Genomic DNA, 13,853 nt, shown 5'->3' with positions numbered 1-13,853 from the left:
GCCTCTGCGTGGGAGCTATTCTGAGCAGTTCTGAAGGTTTAATTTTGTGTAAGCACCCTTGAAGGATTATCTTGCCCCACATATTTTCCCAAGCACTTGTCTGATAATGTGGAAGAGTGCCATAGTCCTGCAACACAGTACGTTGTAAGTAGTACAAAAAGCCGCAAGACATGCTTTATGGCATCCTTAGATATTAATAACTCATCAAAGGTTGAAATTAAGGTACTGAATGCAGTCAGTTCAAATGCTTTAATTTATGTTCTGTCTTCTCAAGTGAATGAAATGCTAATTTGCATCTCTTCCGCTCCTTGTAAAATTGAGTTGATATTAATGACACCTAACACTTACCTAGGTATTATCTCCTAATACAGGAGGCAAAAAAACCCAACTTACTAAGGTCCACAGACATGTACACCATCAAAGTGAGAATTTCATCATCAAGCTGTACAACTGATCTTGCTTACTGCTAGATGTCAGCGGTGCTATCTGCCAAGATGGGCAGCTCAGTTCCCTGTACAGGCACTTGGGAAAAACAAACACTTGCAAAGGATTTTGCCTTCTGCACTGCCTAGAGAGGAGAACTGCACCCTAACCGTGCCTGTTTATTCTATGAACTGCAAAATAAGTAAGGATGATTAGCTAAGCAGCACAAGTCTGCATTGATTACACCCACGTGGGGACAGATAGGTCTGTCACTCAAGTCACTGGATGAGCGTGTACTGAAACTACTGTTCCAGCAGTACACTCTACAGGGTGAATAGTTACTAGATTTCTGCCATTTCCAGAACACAAAGTGCCTTCTTGTTCTGGTCCAGAAACACAGTCCCCATTTCTTTCTTCTGAGAAATTACTTCCGTTTGCAATAATGGCCGGCTCATTTGCTGGTGATATTTCCCAGAATAACAACACCAAGCATTGTACCAATTTCTCATCAGAGTCAAGAAACCCTACAAAAGAAGGCAGCTGTTGCTGGCCATTGCTCAGTCAGCTGTGTCCTAAACAGTTACTTCTCCTAGGCTCTACTGCTGAAAATAAAAAAAACTTTGGGGAAACAGTATCCACTGAAAATATAAAAGCCCATTTGCCAAGACTGCCATCTGTCCACTGAAGTATGAAATAAAATAATATTTCCCTGGCTGAGTGTTTTTTCAAATTCATCTGTTGCAAACTTATACTAACTTCTTGGCTTTCTGGTATGAATTTGCACTGTGCCTCTGTGCCATCCTCCTCTGATGCAGGAAGGGAAAAGGGGACCTCCTCACCTGCACCTTCAGTGCTCCATGGGGACTGTGATTACTGTCTTCCAGCACCCAGCAGCACTGGTGGCCACTGCAGGCTGCTAAGATGGTAAAATCATTTCATTAGTACCGAACCCAGTATTCCAGCCAAAGGAGCAGAATGTGGAATTAGAGGTGGCACATCATGTCTTTGCTGAGGATGCCACCAGGTGTAGGGGGTTACCTGTGGGATAGGTGTTAGCCCATAGAGAATGTGATGAAAGTATCTCCCTCCACCAGATGCAGTCAAGCAGCCTACAACAGGACATTTCATTTTCTCTCTCCATTCACCAGTTCACTTTTATGGTCTGCACTGGTCTTCCTATCTCACCTGCTTATAACATCAAGAGGCACCAAGGAAGGCAGATTCTGCCTCCTACCCTGACACATGAACCAGGCCGTACCAAGGGATCAACAACTTGAATTATACATTGTACCAGCAAAGTACCCTTGGAGGAAGAATGCTCTGTTTCAAACCAGATAGGATCTTATGTTTGAACAGAAATTTAACCAGTTCCATGCAAAACTGAAAACATTTCCGGTTGATAGGAGAGAAAGTGATTTTTAATTTTTTTTTTTCTTTTTCAATTTGGTTTGGTGCCTGAACTGTAAGTCAGTTATTTGCACATCTCTCCTCTGAGCTCTGCTTTCTCAGCCACTGAATCCTAGCAGAACAATATTTGCTATCTAGTTAAGTTTAACTCAGCCACAAAACATCTCCTGGTAAATATTTGTAAATTTCTTTAATGTGTCTTCTAAAGAACATATTTACTTTATACTAAACAACCATAAATTGAAATGTAAAACAAGTCACTCCTTTAAGACAACTTTCTACTAGTTCATGATTTATTAATGAGTGATGACACTTCAGAACTGGAAGGTGCTTAATACCTACTGAAAGTCACAGCGGGCACCCTATCAGTATCTATATGTGATTTCATTAGCTAAATTTCAGCTTTAGGAACAAAAAGCCAAATGCCGGTTCAATAATACCGGAAACAACCAGTGCAAAAGAGCTGGCCTTTCATCCCATTCAGTCAACACTAGCATTTTTAGGCTTTTATATCTCTATTTGAAATGTCACGTATTCTGGGTATCACGTTAGGTTTGTTCCTTACCTTCTCCTCTCTTCCTCCCATTTTAAAGGTCACGGACTTGATAAATCCAGAACCTCCTGACAAATAATTTTATGTGTTCAACTGACATAAGGTTTGAGTCATCTGGACCCATTCCCTCCTGCCTCAGCTAGTCTATTGAACACCAATCACACGACAGTGACTTTGCACTTTGTTTGCTTTGATCCAATTATCTAGTACAAATCTCCAGTGACTATTGTCAGGGCTGACAACACTCTGCTGTCTAAGCAATGAAGCCACTGGGGCTCATAACACGAATCTAACTGTTTCCTGTTCTCTGACACCAGATGCAGTAAATTACATTTACTCCCAGATCCCTGAACTCCCAACCCTCTATTCACGAACAGCAGAGCCAGTTCCTGAGTGGGACGGAGCAAGCAGAGTAGCTGGTAAGTCTCAAGGAGCAAAGTATTATAATACCAGTCCAGTAGCCATGAACTTTTTTTGTTATATTACCTTAATGGGTCTGGTGTCCTGATATAATTTAAATGCCAGGAAATGCCGCTTGATTTGTATTTTATAAATAAGTCAAGGGTTTTTGAGCCACGATGAATACTCTCAAAACAATGTAGTTGAACTACATACAAGTAGCATAGGAAATGCGTCCATTTTTTTTACATGGAAACTTTCAGTTCTTTCCATCTCTGATGATACAAATACAGGGTATCTAGGCCAAGATTTTGTCTCCTCCATCATACCCATGCAACTCCCATTAAGATGAATGAGACAGACAGGCACACACAAGATTGCATACGTGCTTCAAATGTTTATGTCATTTTATACTTATTTGTATGCCATTCTTTCTTCTCAGGGCAAAGGTGGGAAGAACTATGGCATGTTTTGTGGTTGGAGTCATACAGAGAATTTTCTAACACTTTTCAGATTGAGTATGTGTCTTAAATGTAACAACATGATTGTGGAAAACTGTATGTTTTTCTTATTTTCAAGACTCTTCTTTTCTAAACAATATATTCCCTCTCAAGACCAAAGTGCTGGTGGCTACTTAAGAGGTGTCCCAAGGAGTGGGAATGAAAGGTGGCTCACTTGAAAAATGGGTTAACAATCATAGCAAAGCACTGTCTGCAGCTAAGACACTACCAGCTACGGGATATGCCATTTTGTTCAGAAGTCCTGTTGCAAGCAATTCCAAAAGCTTCCCTTCCACTAGTGCTTACCCCTATCTGTCTTAAAAGCAATGTGTGTTTTGTGCCATTTTGTCAATACTGAGAAAACAATCATTTCTTTCATTCTTTGGATGACCTTGAAGTCTTGTTCATGTAGTCCTTGATAAAAGTATCATATGTGTGCAATAGCTTAAAGGCACCAGAATATGTGTTCAAAGGTAGACTGTAAGCATTCATCTTAAAACAAGCTCAAAGTCTATTAAGATTTTATTTTTTTTAAAGAACAGCCTCTGAATCCACATAACAGGCAGAAGCCAGACTCTTTCATCTGCACGTTGGGATCTTCTTGTCACGACGCACTGCATCGTGTTACACTGTAATTAAAGCTTGTGCAGAAAACTTGTACTTGTGAATACAGGTTGTCATCTTCAACTACTGCTTTCAGTTCCAACTCTATTGTCAGATAGTTTTGTATTGTATTAACAGAGCACACCTTGCAGTAAATAAGCTCTGGTTAAATAAAGACATTTTAGAAATCAATATTAGTTCATTTTTCAGCTACTTTGACAAGCAGAGCTGCTAGGTTTTCCTGCAGAGAATGAACATTACGCACACAGGTAGATAAGCCAGGTTCTCCCTGGCTTCTCACTTCTCCCATGGCAATTCATTTCACTAGTGAACAGCTTTCTAAGAAACTTGCATATGTTTATGCATTTACTTGCACAAGCAGCTTTAATGTGACCCCTGGGGCAGGTGATAAACCGCATGTTATGCCAATATCTAAAACACTGCTGCTGAAATCATGGTAGAAAATGGAAAGAAAATGTTGACAGTGGCAAATGCTTAAGTAAATCAACCAAACAAAATACACAAGGACTACACCTGTTAACTTTCTAGATCCAATTAGTCAGTAGGACAGAGTCTTCCAAGCGGTGCTAGAGCTTGTTGTCCAGAGTATTCCTAACAAGTAAGATGTTATTTATCAGTACTCCATACTATAGATAAATAGATGATTCTTGCAAGTCTTCTTAAATATGGCCAGGTCCATGTGATTTAACTATCAGATTTTCCCTATCTGCTTCTGAATTCAGGCCCACTATACAAGTGTTCTTTTAATGCACACTACTGAATGAAATTTGTTCATCAGAACAGGGAGGACCTGGCAGATTACATCCTCTTCTACACTAAAAATAACATGGCACTCAGCTATTTCACAGAAAAATTAGCAGCCTTTACTCAAAAGTCATGCCCCAAATAATATTTTTATATCTCAAAGAAGAGGAGCAGCACAAGAGCTCCAGAGGAGCTTAGGATGCTGCTTCTCACCAAGAAGGTAGCGGTGGCCAGTCAGTGGGCAGGTCTGTAGTGCTCAGGACAGATCAGGAACTTCTGCCTATCAGAGGTTATTTTCTGGATGTGCTCTTGTTCCGTCATAGTTAACCTTTGCTTCAGTTCAGCTCTCTGCCACTCAGAAACCTGCAGTGTGTCAGTTTTATCATCTTCATGATAGGCTAGCCAACCTCTATTTTTACTTCAGTAATGTTGGAAGTTATTGAGCAATACCTGCCTGAGCAGCCCTGGTGAGGTCAAGTGATGTTCAGAGCCCACTCAACCAATAAACAAAATTCCTCTTCCTTTCCTTCTCCCCGTCACTCCCACCCAAGAAACTGCACCTAGAAGGGAGAAAATTCCAGACTGTCAGTGGTGGCACCTGTATCTTTGTTTCATTACCTCTATAAATTGGATTAAAGGCTTCAGGGCAGAGGTACTTGCCTGAGACTTGAAGGGCACTTGCCCACCAGCTCCTGGGCTGGAACAGTCCCAAGCAAGTGATCCATGCCAGCTGCTCTCTGAGCTGAACCATGGTGTAGTCTGCCACATCTCCTCAGAGCAACCTGCTTCAGAGCTTAATTGCTACTGGCCCTGGAGCAACAGTGTTCTTACTTCCAGCCTAAATCTCTCCTGTTTCAGTCCTTGCTGGCTGCCCCTCAGTCTCCTGCTGCACACCTCAGAGCAGAGCCCAACTCTCGCCCCCACAACCTCCTCCTGACTGCTCAGGCTGCTGTGGGATGACCAGGCATGAAAACTCCATCATGGGGAGGGAGATCAGAAAACTGACATCCCTGCTTCATTGTGAAAATGGGCATCCTGTGCTCAGGGTCATGACAGCTATAGACACAGCTAGTCCATAAACCTTTCAAAGCAGTGGTAAAACACAGTCCTTAGGGATATTCCCCTAGCTTGCAATGGCCAAGGAGAGATCCCTGCTTCTGCAGTCCATTCCAGGCTGACTCTCAAACGTAGCAATGCTCCTTCACCTATCAGCACCTCCGTCCTCTGGCTCCATGCAGTGATTTGTGTGGTGTTGCTCTTGACCTAACCAGCCCTGCCAGGGCTGACTGAGGTCTGAGCACATAGCATATAGATGGCCAAACCCCCTGTTTGGCTGGACTGCCTACCAGACTGCACTCCCAGGGGACAGAGGAGATCACCTTGCTAGGGCCAGCATGCACCCACTCAGCAACATTTGAATTTTCTGTCTAGAGCAATAGGGGGGGTCATGATGCACATCATGATAAACTTCCTATTGCTGATTAAATACTTTGCTTTAAGGATACAGAGAAAAGATTTCTACTGTGTGTGAATAATAAGACTGAAGGAATATGTTAAAGCAAGAGTAATTTTTTATATTCGTGATTTTTAAATATGAGCATACCAAGCTACGTTGGTTCTCGGGCCAAGGATATTCTGTACTCACTTGAAAATAAGTCAGCAAAAAAAGCCAGCATGTCAGTTTGTGGTGTCCCCAGGTAAGACAAATCACAATTACACCATTGAGATTCACTGGTGGAAATGGTCACCATAAGTTTCACGAACACTTGTCACTGCCTGTGGTAATTTGTAATTAAGTCTCTGTGGATGTCTGTCCAAGTGCCAAAATGTCTTCATCTGCATACAAGGAATGCTTAAACAGATGACCACTTCTGGAAAATCTGTGAGACCTTTGCACATTTTTCTTTGAAAAGCTGTCCAGTGAGAAGCCATCCTATCTCAAAATGGGTGTTAAAGCAGTGTAGACTGCCTGTCTATTCCTCCTGTGTGGTCTCTACAATTGTCATCTTGTCACTGCTTCCTTCTTAACCTCTAGAAAAGCTTCTTTGCTATTCTAAAGCAGCATCCCTCACATGCATGTTTTTACCTGTTGTTTCATGACGCTTTGAAAATCAGTTCATTATTACTTTTTTCTTCAACTTTGTCAGTGGTGCTTAGGGCCTAATTCAGGTAAATGAGGGAGCACTTCTTGGCCATTTTGTACATTCTCTTAACCTACAAGCAGAGGTCACTGTCGATGCCTTGGTGTGGAAGCTGAGAGACCTGCCCTGCCACGCATCTGCAGGAGAAATTATCCCATTCCTGTGCAATTTTGGTTTTCCACCTGTAGAACAGGGGTAAACAATGTTTCTTCACCTCTAAAATGTTTCAAATGCCACGGATGGAAGACTTAAGCAAGAACAAGCATTGATAATAAAACAGTCTGGGTGTTAACTTGCAGCAAACAAAACTTGTTACCAGCTAACTGGCAGTTTGATGGCAGAGGAGGAAAAGAGAGTAGAGAGATTCCTGGAAATTAGTTTGTCTCTGAATTCTGAGGCAAGTTCAGAATGGTAAGGTTGAGGGCAACCTGCATGCTGTCACCTCCCTTTGTCTAAATTATACTTAATGCAAGTGCTCTTGGCGCTCCTAATTGATCAGACAGCACCACATGGCGTGAGCTGGAAGACTAGGTCCTGTCTGCCGCAGGTATGCCTAGCCCCCGGCTGCATAAAAAGCTGTAGTGTAATAACTATCTCTGTCCACAGCATTGTGTCCCACTTCTAACGTAGAATGCTTGGCCCTTTAGAAGCAGGAGGTAGGAAAAGGGCACCGTAGTTTTCTTTGTCTGTTTGGCAATTAACCATTCACTGGCTTTTTTTGTTGTAACATGCACTTCCTCTCTTGTTTTCATTCAAGCTTTGTGCACCATGGAAATTAATGTGGAGAAAGACAAACAGACAGGAGAGACCAAGATTGTCTCTGCTTCACCTATTGGCCCAGATGAGGCCCATCAAAGAGGATTCAAAGTCTATGATGATGGTACCAAGGTAGTCTATGAGGTTCACTCTGGTGGCACAGTGGTAGAAAATGGAGTACGTAAATTAAGCTCAAAGGACGTAGATGAACTTATGCAAAAAGCTGGACAATCAAGTGTAAAAGGAGGGTATGAAACAATGACTGTGTCAGACAGAAATGCGGTAGCTGATGGAAACCTTAGCCATATGAAGGAGCAAATGCTCTTCAAGGAGGCAAAGCTGGAAATGGTACACAAACCCAGCAAAGGGCATGCTGTGAACCCTCAGCCCCAAGACAAACCCTGTGGTGGCGAAGCCCCGGAGGCCAGCACAGATCAGCCGGTGACAATGATATTTATGGGCTACCAGAACATCGATGACGAAGAGGAAACAAAGAAAGTGCTGGGCTATGATGAGACCATCAAGGCAGAGCTGGTTCTGATCGACGAAGACGACGAGAAGTCATTACGGGAGAAGACAGTGACAGACGTCTCCACCATGGATGGGAACGCCGCTGAGCTGGTCTCTGGCAGGCCCCTGTCGGACACGACAGAGCCCTCCTCTCCTGAGGGGAAGGAAGAGAGCCTGCCCTTGGAAGCTGCCCCAGGTACACAAAAGAAAAAGCGCTGTCAATGCTGTATTGTCATGTGAACACCTCCTCCTTCCCTGCTCCGGGCAGCTCCTGCTCCATCACTTACCTAGACCTCACTGTACTTCTAACTGCAATACTGTGAACTGGAAGTGAATGCCTCCATTGCCTTGCAGTTGGGTTGCTTTGCTTTCTAGTTCTTCAAGAAGAGGAACGCATGATTATTTTCCCATCAGACGTACTATTTGGGGTTTGGGGAGGGGTTGGGAGGTTTTTTGCTTCTTTTTTGTTGGTTTTTTTTCCTTAATATTGCAGAGTGAGCGATAAATGGGAAATGGAACAAATGCTTTCATATTTATTTGATTTATATATATAATATATATATTATGAAAACACTTTTTACATTTTTCTTTGGATATCTGGCAGGCTTGATCAGGTTTCTAGGATTTTGTGGGAGTCTGAGTTTCACAGCAGCCAGATATGAGAGCCTTAAAAACACGTTGCTTCTCTTTTTTAAGAAAAATCACATTTAAACATTATTTTATAGATCCTGTTTTTTATTTCTTGGGGAAAGGCTTAGATCATTTTACTGTTTTAATTTGCTAAAACTCAGACAAGTCTTTCCCAAAAAGTTTGCATAGTTTTGTTTCATAGTAACTTTCCGGTTTAGTTTGTGGTGTCAGAAAAACCCATCAGCTGTTTCTGCTTATTGGTGATACCAAAAGTGGACCTTAATTATTCTTTCTAGAAAATGTATGAATGAGGATTTTGCCTTATATAAATCTTCCAGATTACAGTATTGTATGTGTACTTCATCTCCCCAAATTACAGTTGAAATTAACTTGACATGAAAAAGATGCAGCTGTCAGACCAACTGAAATGGAGTCACTGATCTAATTTTTTGCCTTTCAGTAACTCTGCCAATGTTTATACATGAAGTTTTCCTGCTGAAATCCAGTAGATAAGAGATATTGCTTTCTATTTCCTTAGAATATAAATGAACTTGTCTCACAGTCTGACCCTGTTCCCACTGGGTTCAGTGATGAAATTCTCAGCGCTGGGAATGAGGGCAGGGCCAGATTTTATTTTGTAATTCTTAGAGAAGTGTAATTTCTCATAGAGTGTACCTCCAGTGCACCTACATAATGACAGGTGATGGGTCTGATTCTGCCCTGCTTACCCAGGTAAAACTCCTGTGGAGGCCCACCGGAGTTTTGTCAGAGCAGCTGTTTCAGGAGATCTTACAGCCGCAAGGCTAACATTTGCGGCTAACATTTTGAAAAACTGCTGGTGGTTTCGGATGCTTCATTTTCTGATGTGGGACACTTCAAAGAGGCCTGATTTCCAGTAAATTTTTCTTCATATGCGCTCTGAAAATCAGGCCTGTTAAAAACAACTCAAGGTGAAAATGTAAAAAGGTGGAGGCATCCAAAATCAGTAGACGTTTCTTTGTTTCATGGTCCTTTGATTCTTCTAACTACAGTGAAAAAGCAGCCAGCTTTTTCATGGTGAGATATTATGAGCCTGATTCTTGTCTCACACCGGTTTTGCTTAAGTGTAGCTTCACTCACTCTAGTGGAGTTATTCTGGATTTATAACTACAGAATTGAGATTAAAAATCAGGACTTATATTTTCTGATAGTGTTAAAAAGTACTGAAGATTATTTTGAAGTGTCTTTGAAACTATCAGACTTTAAAAATCAATAGCAGCAAATGAAAAAAAAAGAAAGAAAGAAAGAGAAAAGGAAAGAAAAATAAAACAACAAAAAGCCTCTTTTCAGTCTGAGGTGGTTCCTATGATATTTCTGTTCTTTCTTGGATGGTGTTTTTACTGCATTCATTGTTAGTTCAGAGCATCCAATTAAACAGAGTTCTTGCTCTGTACTCTTTTCTTTCTGTGCCAGTAAAAAAGACACTTGTTCATGGTGGTTGTAATATAAGGCACACTGAAAACAAACACACAAAAAAATGCAAAATGTAGTTCGGTATGGAGCTGGTCAGTGTAACTTCTCACCACTGCCCAGGTGACAGTCAGGAAAAAAAAAGCAAGCGGAGAGTAGGAAAAGACAGCCACATCTGTATGACTCCTGCAGAAATTTTGGTGGCCTCCATATGTGCTGCAGTGGCCAGATTTAATAGACTTCCACATGCTCCCTCCATTTCCCCTGGGGGCTTTTGGATGGGAGAAGGACCAAACTCACCCACAGAAGCTCTGCACATCATCTCTTGACTCAGGCTTAGGTGGTTAAGTTTTATCAAAGAGGAACAGCCGCAGAGTCCTGCATTGCAACAGTAGGTCTGGTGGCTGTTTGTCAGAAACTAGTAACCTGTGTTTTGGGTTTTTTTTGGTTCAGTTCTGTGGTTTTCTTTTTTCCCAGAAATGCTAAGCATTTACAACCCTCAACATTCTTAAAATGAGACCCTGAGTTTTCAACCCCAGGGTGGCCTGGTGAGGCTGTCCCCAGGCGCGTTTAGGACCCCAAAGCACTGCAATGCAAAGGGTGAAGCCCTTTCCGTCTCGCCCCTACCCCGTGAGCACTGCGGGAGCCAGGCGCGCTTTGCAATAGTTCTCTCACTCTGGGGCCTGTTCACCTCACCAGTAACAGTCAAAAACAAACCATCCATCTGTCTCCTCCTGGCCTGGTCGGTCATGTCATTGCTTACCACCCTTTCCTCTCCAGGTGTGATGCCGCCTTCATGGTCACCTTGGCCTCCCAGTGTTTTCCCAGCCCAGACTTTCCCTCTGTTTCTCCTCTCCCCTATGGACATTTTTTCCCAAAGCTTTCTGTTTGGGAAATTTGGGATGTCATCTTTACCTAACCCGGTCTGTCCATGCATCTCTTCAGCCACATGCTCCCCTGTCAGATGACCTTCTGGTTCAGCACAGACTCAGCATTTTGGGGATGACTCCCTCAGCGGCCAGCTTTGGGAGATGCTTGCTGAGTCTGGGACCAGAACGTGTCTGAGACCACTACACCATCTGAGTCATAGCATGGCAGGGAGATGGTGGCACACAAGAGTCCAGAAGTGGCCCTTTAGTGGTTAGAAGTAGAGCACAAGCCTTAAACCTTAAACCTGCCAAATACCTACTGCTCAGTACTTGTAGCTAACATTGAGTGCCTAGGAAGGCCAGTGTTTTTTATGTGTTCATATGAACTCCATGATTAATGGGCCCTGATAGATCCAGAAAAGCTAAAGGTTTGTCTGCATAGGGTTTGTCTTTACAGGTCAAAGGTAGTTCCACATCTGAGGTCAGAAAAAATACAAAATGGGAGCAAATCAGTCTGAACTCAGAGGACCTTAGCTACGTTGGCTGAAACACACTTACTCCAATCATCCTCCTCCACAAGGGCAGCAGCCATGCCTGGATATCAGCTTGTCCCTTCTAGCCATTAGTCTGCAGCCACTGTTACAGGGGAATTCAGATGCGTTAGCCTAGGCTGATGAATGTAAACCGGTTTTCCAGGGATGCTTTGGTTTTCAGAGGGATCGGTTTTCCCCTCACCCTCAGATAGGAAGCTGCCTGTGGAAATTCATGCACAATCAGGTGCGAAGGAAGAGGTCCACTCTATGGTCAAGCAGAGAGAAATTTTGTAAGGATCATTATGGGATGGGTTTTTTGTATTGTTTTAAGCATAGTCCCTGTCTGTTTAACTTATGCCATCACATGTACATTTTCAATTTCAGCATGAGGGGATACAAAAAAGTAGAGTCAGAAACTGGTTCAGTGATAGCATTTTGCCACAACAAACTGCTCGCCTTAACTTTTGTAAGAAAAACAAAAAAAAAAAAGACCTCTTTTCAGTGTATCTTTTCCTAGACTGGGAAAAAGTAACCTATGAAACTTTTTTATATTTTGTACTTTCTAAGTTTCTATGAACCCACTTTCCATGTCGTCCCTCGTTTGAATTCAGGGACTGTTTTTTTTGCAAACCACTGCATTTTACTTCCATTCTTCCTTTTTTTTAACAGAAGAAAAATACAAATCAAAAACCACAGCATTATGATTAGTGGCTAGGCAATCTCTTTCAATTACAAGAATATCAATACAGAAAGAAAAGAATTACAGGGTTGTTTTCTTTTTTTAATTTCCCGTGGCTGATGTACTGTATGGTATATGTTTACAGAACTCCTCTGGTCTGCCTTTGTGATGTTATCTAAATGAATGACAAAGTAGGTATGATGTGTCATTTGACAGTTTGCCTTAGCACTCTTGGGTTTCCTTCTTTTTGTCTCTTTCTTTTCCTTATTTTTTTCCAAAAAGTGCAGGCTGTATTCCAAAGCTGTATAAACACAACATTATCTTTCAATCCCCAGCAAGAGAAGTGTGCCCAAGCCCTTCTCCATGAAGCGTACTTTTACCAGTGCAATAGAAGACCTCAGCCCTGCAAAGAAAAATGCATATACCTAATTCTGCTGTGTGTAGAGCTATTTCAGTCAACAGGACTACTCACAGGAGAAATGTGTGTAGGTGTCTGCAAGATCAGGGCATAAGTGATTAACACAGGGTGTAGTTTGGCTGTTATTTGTGTACCTGTACCAATTTTATGCGCTGCTGAGTTTGCCCAGGGTGGTGTAATCCTAGAGGCTAACTCTAAGCATTGCTACTTCTGCTGAGAAAAACACAAACCAAAATGGTGCTTAGCATCCGGTAGGATCAGGTCTCAAGTCAGCATTGCTACCACGGCAGTGGTATCCATGAGCAGTGGGACCTCCCTGACAGCTAATATATTAGTACCCTGCCATTGTACCTAAGTTCACTACTGATTCTTCATGCCTAAAATTATAGAAATACAACAAAATAATCAGAGCAGAAAGATAGCATGCAGAGTTGCTAGAGAAATAAACGTTGTTCTACCTTTTGGTTTAGTCCAACATCCAAATGGCATACTTGGAAAGTAAGTGGGGATATAATAGAAAACGTAGTATTTTACATTTGTGTATTTTTTTAAGGAATAAATATTTTTGTAATGAGATACAAACCCTAACTGGGAATTGAGTTTCTGAATATCATCCTTCCCGTGACATTGAGCCTTTGAACTTTTTCATATGTTTATGACAATGCCCAGCTTCTTGGGATCTTTTGTAGACCTAACCACAATTTTCTCCAGGAAGCAGGACCACAACACTTTTTAAAGAGTAAAGTTAGAGGAGTAAAATCCAATATACCTGCTATGAACACAGCTAAATAAGTAAATTTATTTTGCAGAAAAAGGTGGACCTATGCTTTCTGTAGCTAGACAAATTTCTTTATCTAGAAAGCGAAGATGGTAGGCAATAGCTACCTACTTTCAGTAGAGAGGTATGGCTAAATAGGAGAACTATATGTTTTTTCACTTTGTCATACTTTATCCAACATGAGATTTCAAAATGCAAGAGATGGTACCACTGGAAAGAGTAGAGCAAAATCATTTAGACAAAGTAGATGATTTTCCCACAGGCTGAGACGTGGCGTCTTTATTTTTTCTAAACTCACTCAATTTCAACTAGTTCTCTCTGTCTATTAGAAAATTTAGGATTTGCTCAGATTATGTTTCATGAGCCTTCTGGGCAGCAAGAGTAAACTTTAGTTCTGAGCTTAATCAGAGGTCGCAGGCTATGACAATATCCAACAAAAA

At 41.8% G+C, this 13,853-nt stretch overlaps 1 protein-coding gene across 6 annotated transcripts in view; it reads left to right on the top strand.

Annotated features, from left to right (window-relative positions):
• PALM2AKAP2 (PALM2 and AKAP2 fusion) overlaps positions 1 to 13,853 on the top strand; it is a 270,772-nt gene that overhangs the window by 115,709 nt on the left and 141,210 nt on the right. For 2 of the 6 annotated variants that reach the window (XM_074811959.1, XM_074811957.1), the window contains exons 6-7: positions 2,701 to 2,802; positions 7,549 to 8,253. The exons of 2 other annotated variants lie outside the window; for them this stretch is intronic. In XM_074811959.1, the coding sequence (XP_074668060.1) occupies positions 2,701 to 2,802; positions 7,549 to 8,253 (807 nt within the window). The remainder of the gene's footprint in view (positions 1 to 2,700; positions 2,803 to 7,548; positions 8,254 to 13,853) is intronic. 2 more of the 6 variants (XM_074811961.1, XM_074811960.1) reach the window with 1 other exon arrangement.

Source organism: Strix aluco, chromosome Z, assembly GCF_031877795.1.
Source record: "Strix aluco isolate bStrAlu1 chromosome Z, bStrAlu1.hap1, whole genome shotgun sequence".
NCBI lineage: Eukaryota > Metazoa > Chordata > Aves > Strigiformes > Strigidae > Strix > Strix aluco.
This window is presented reverse-complemented; position numbering and strand designations above follow the sequence as displayed.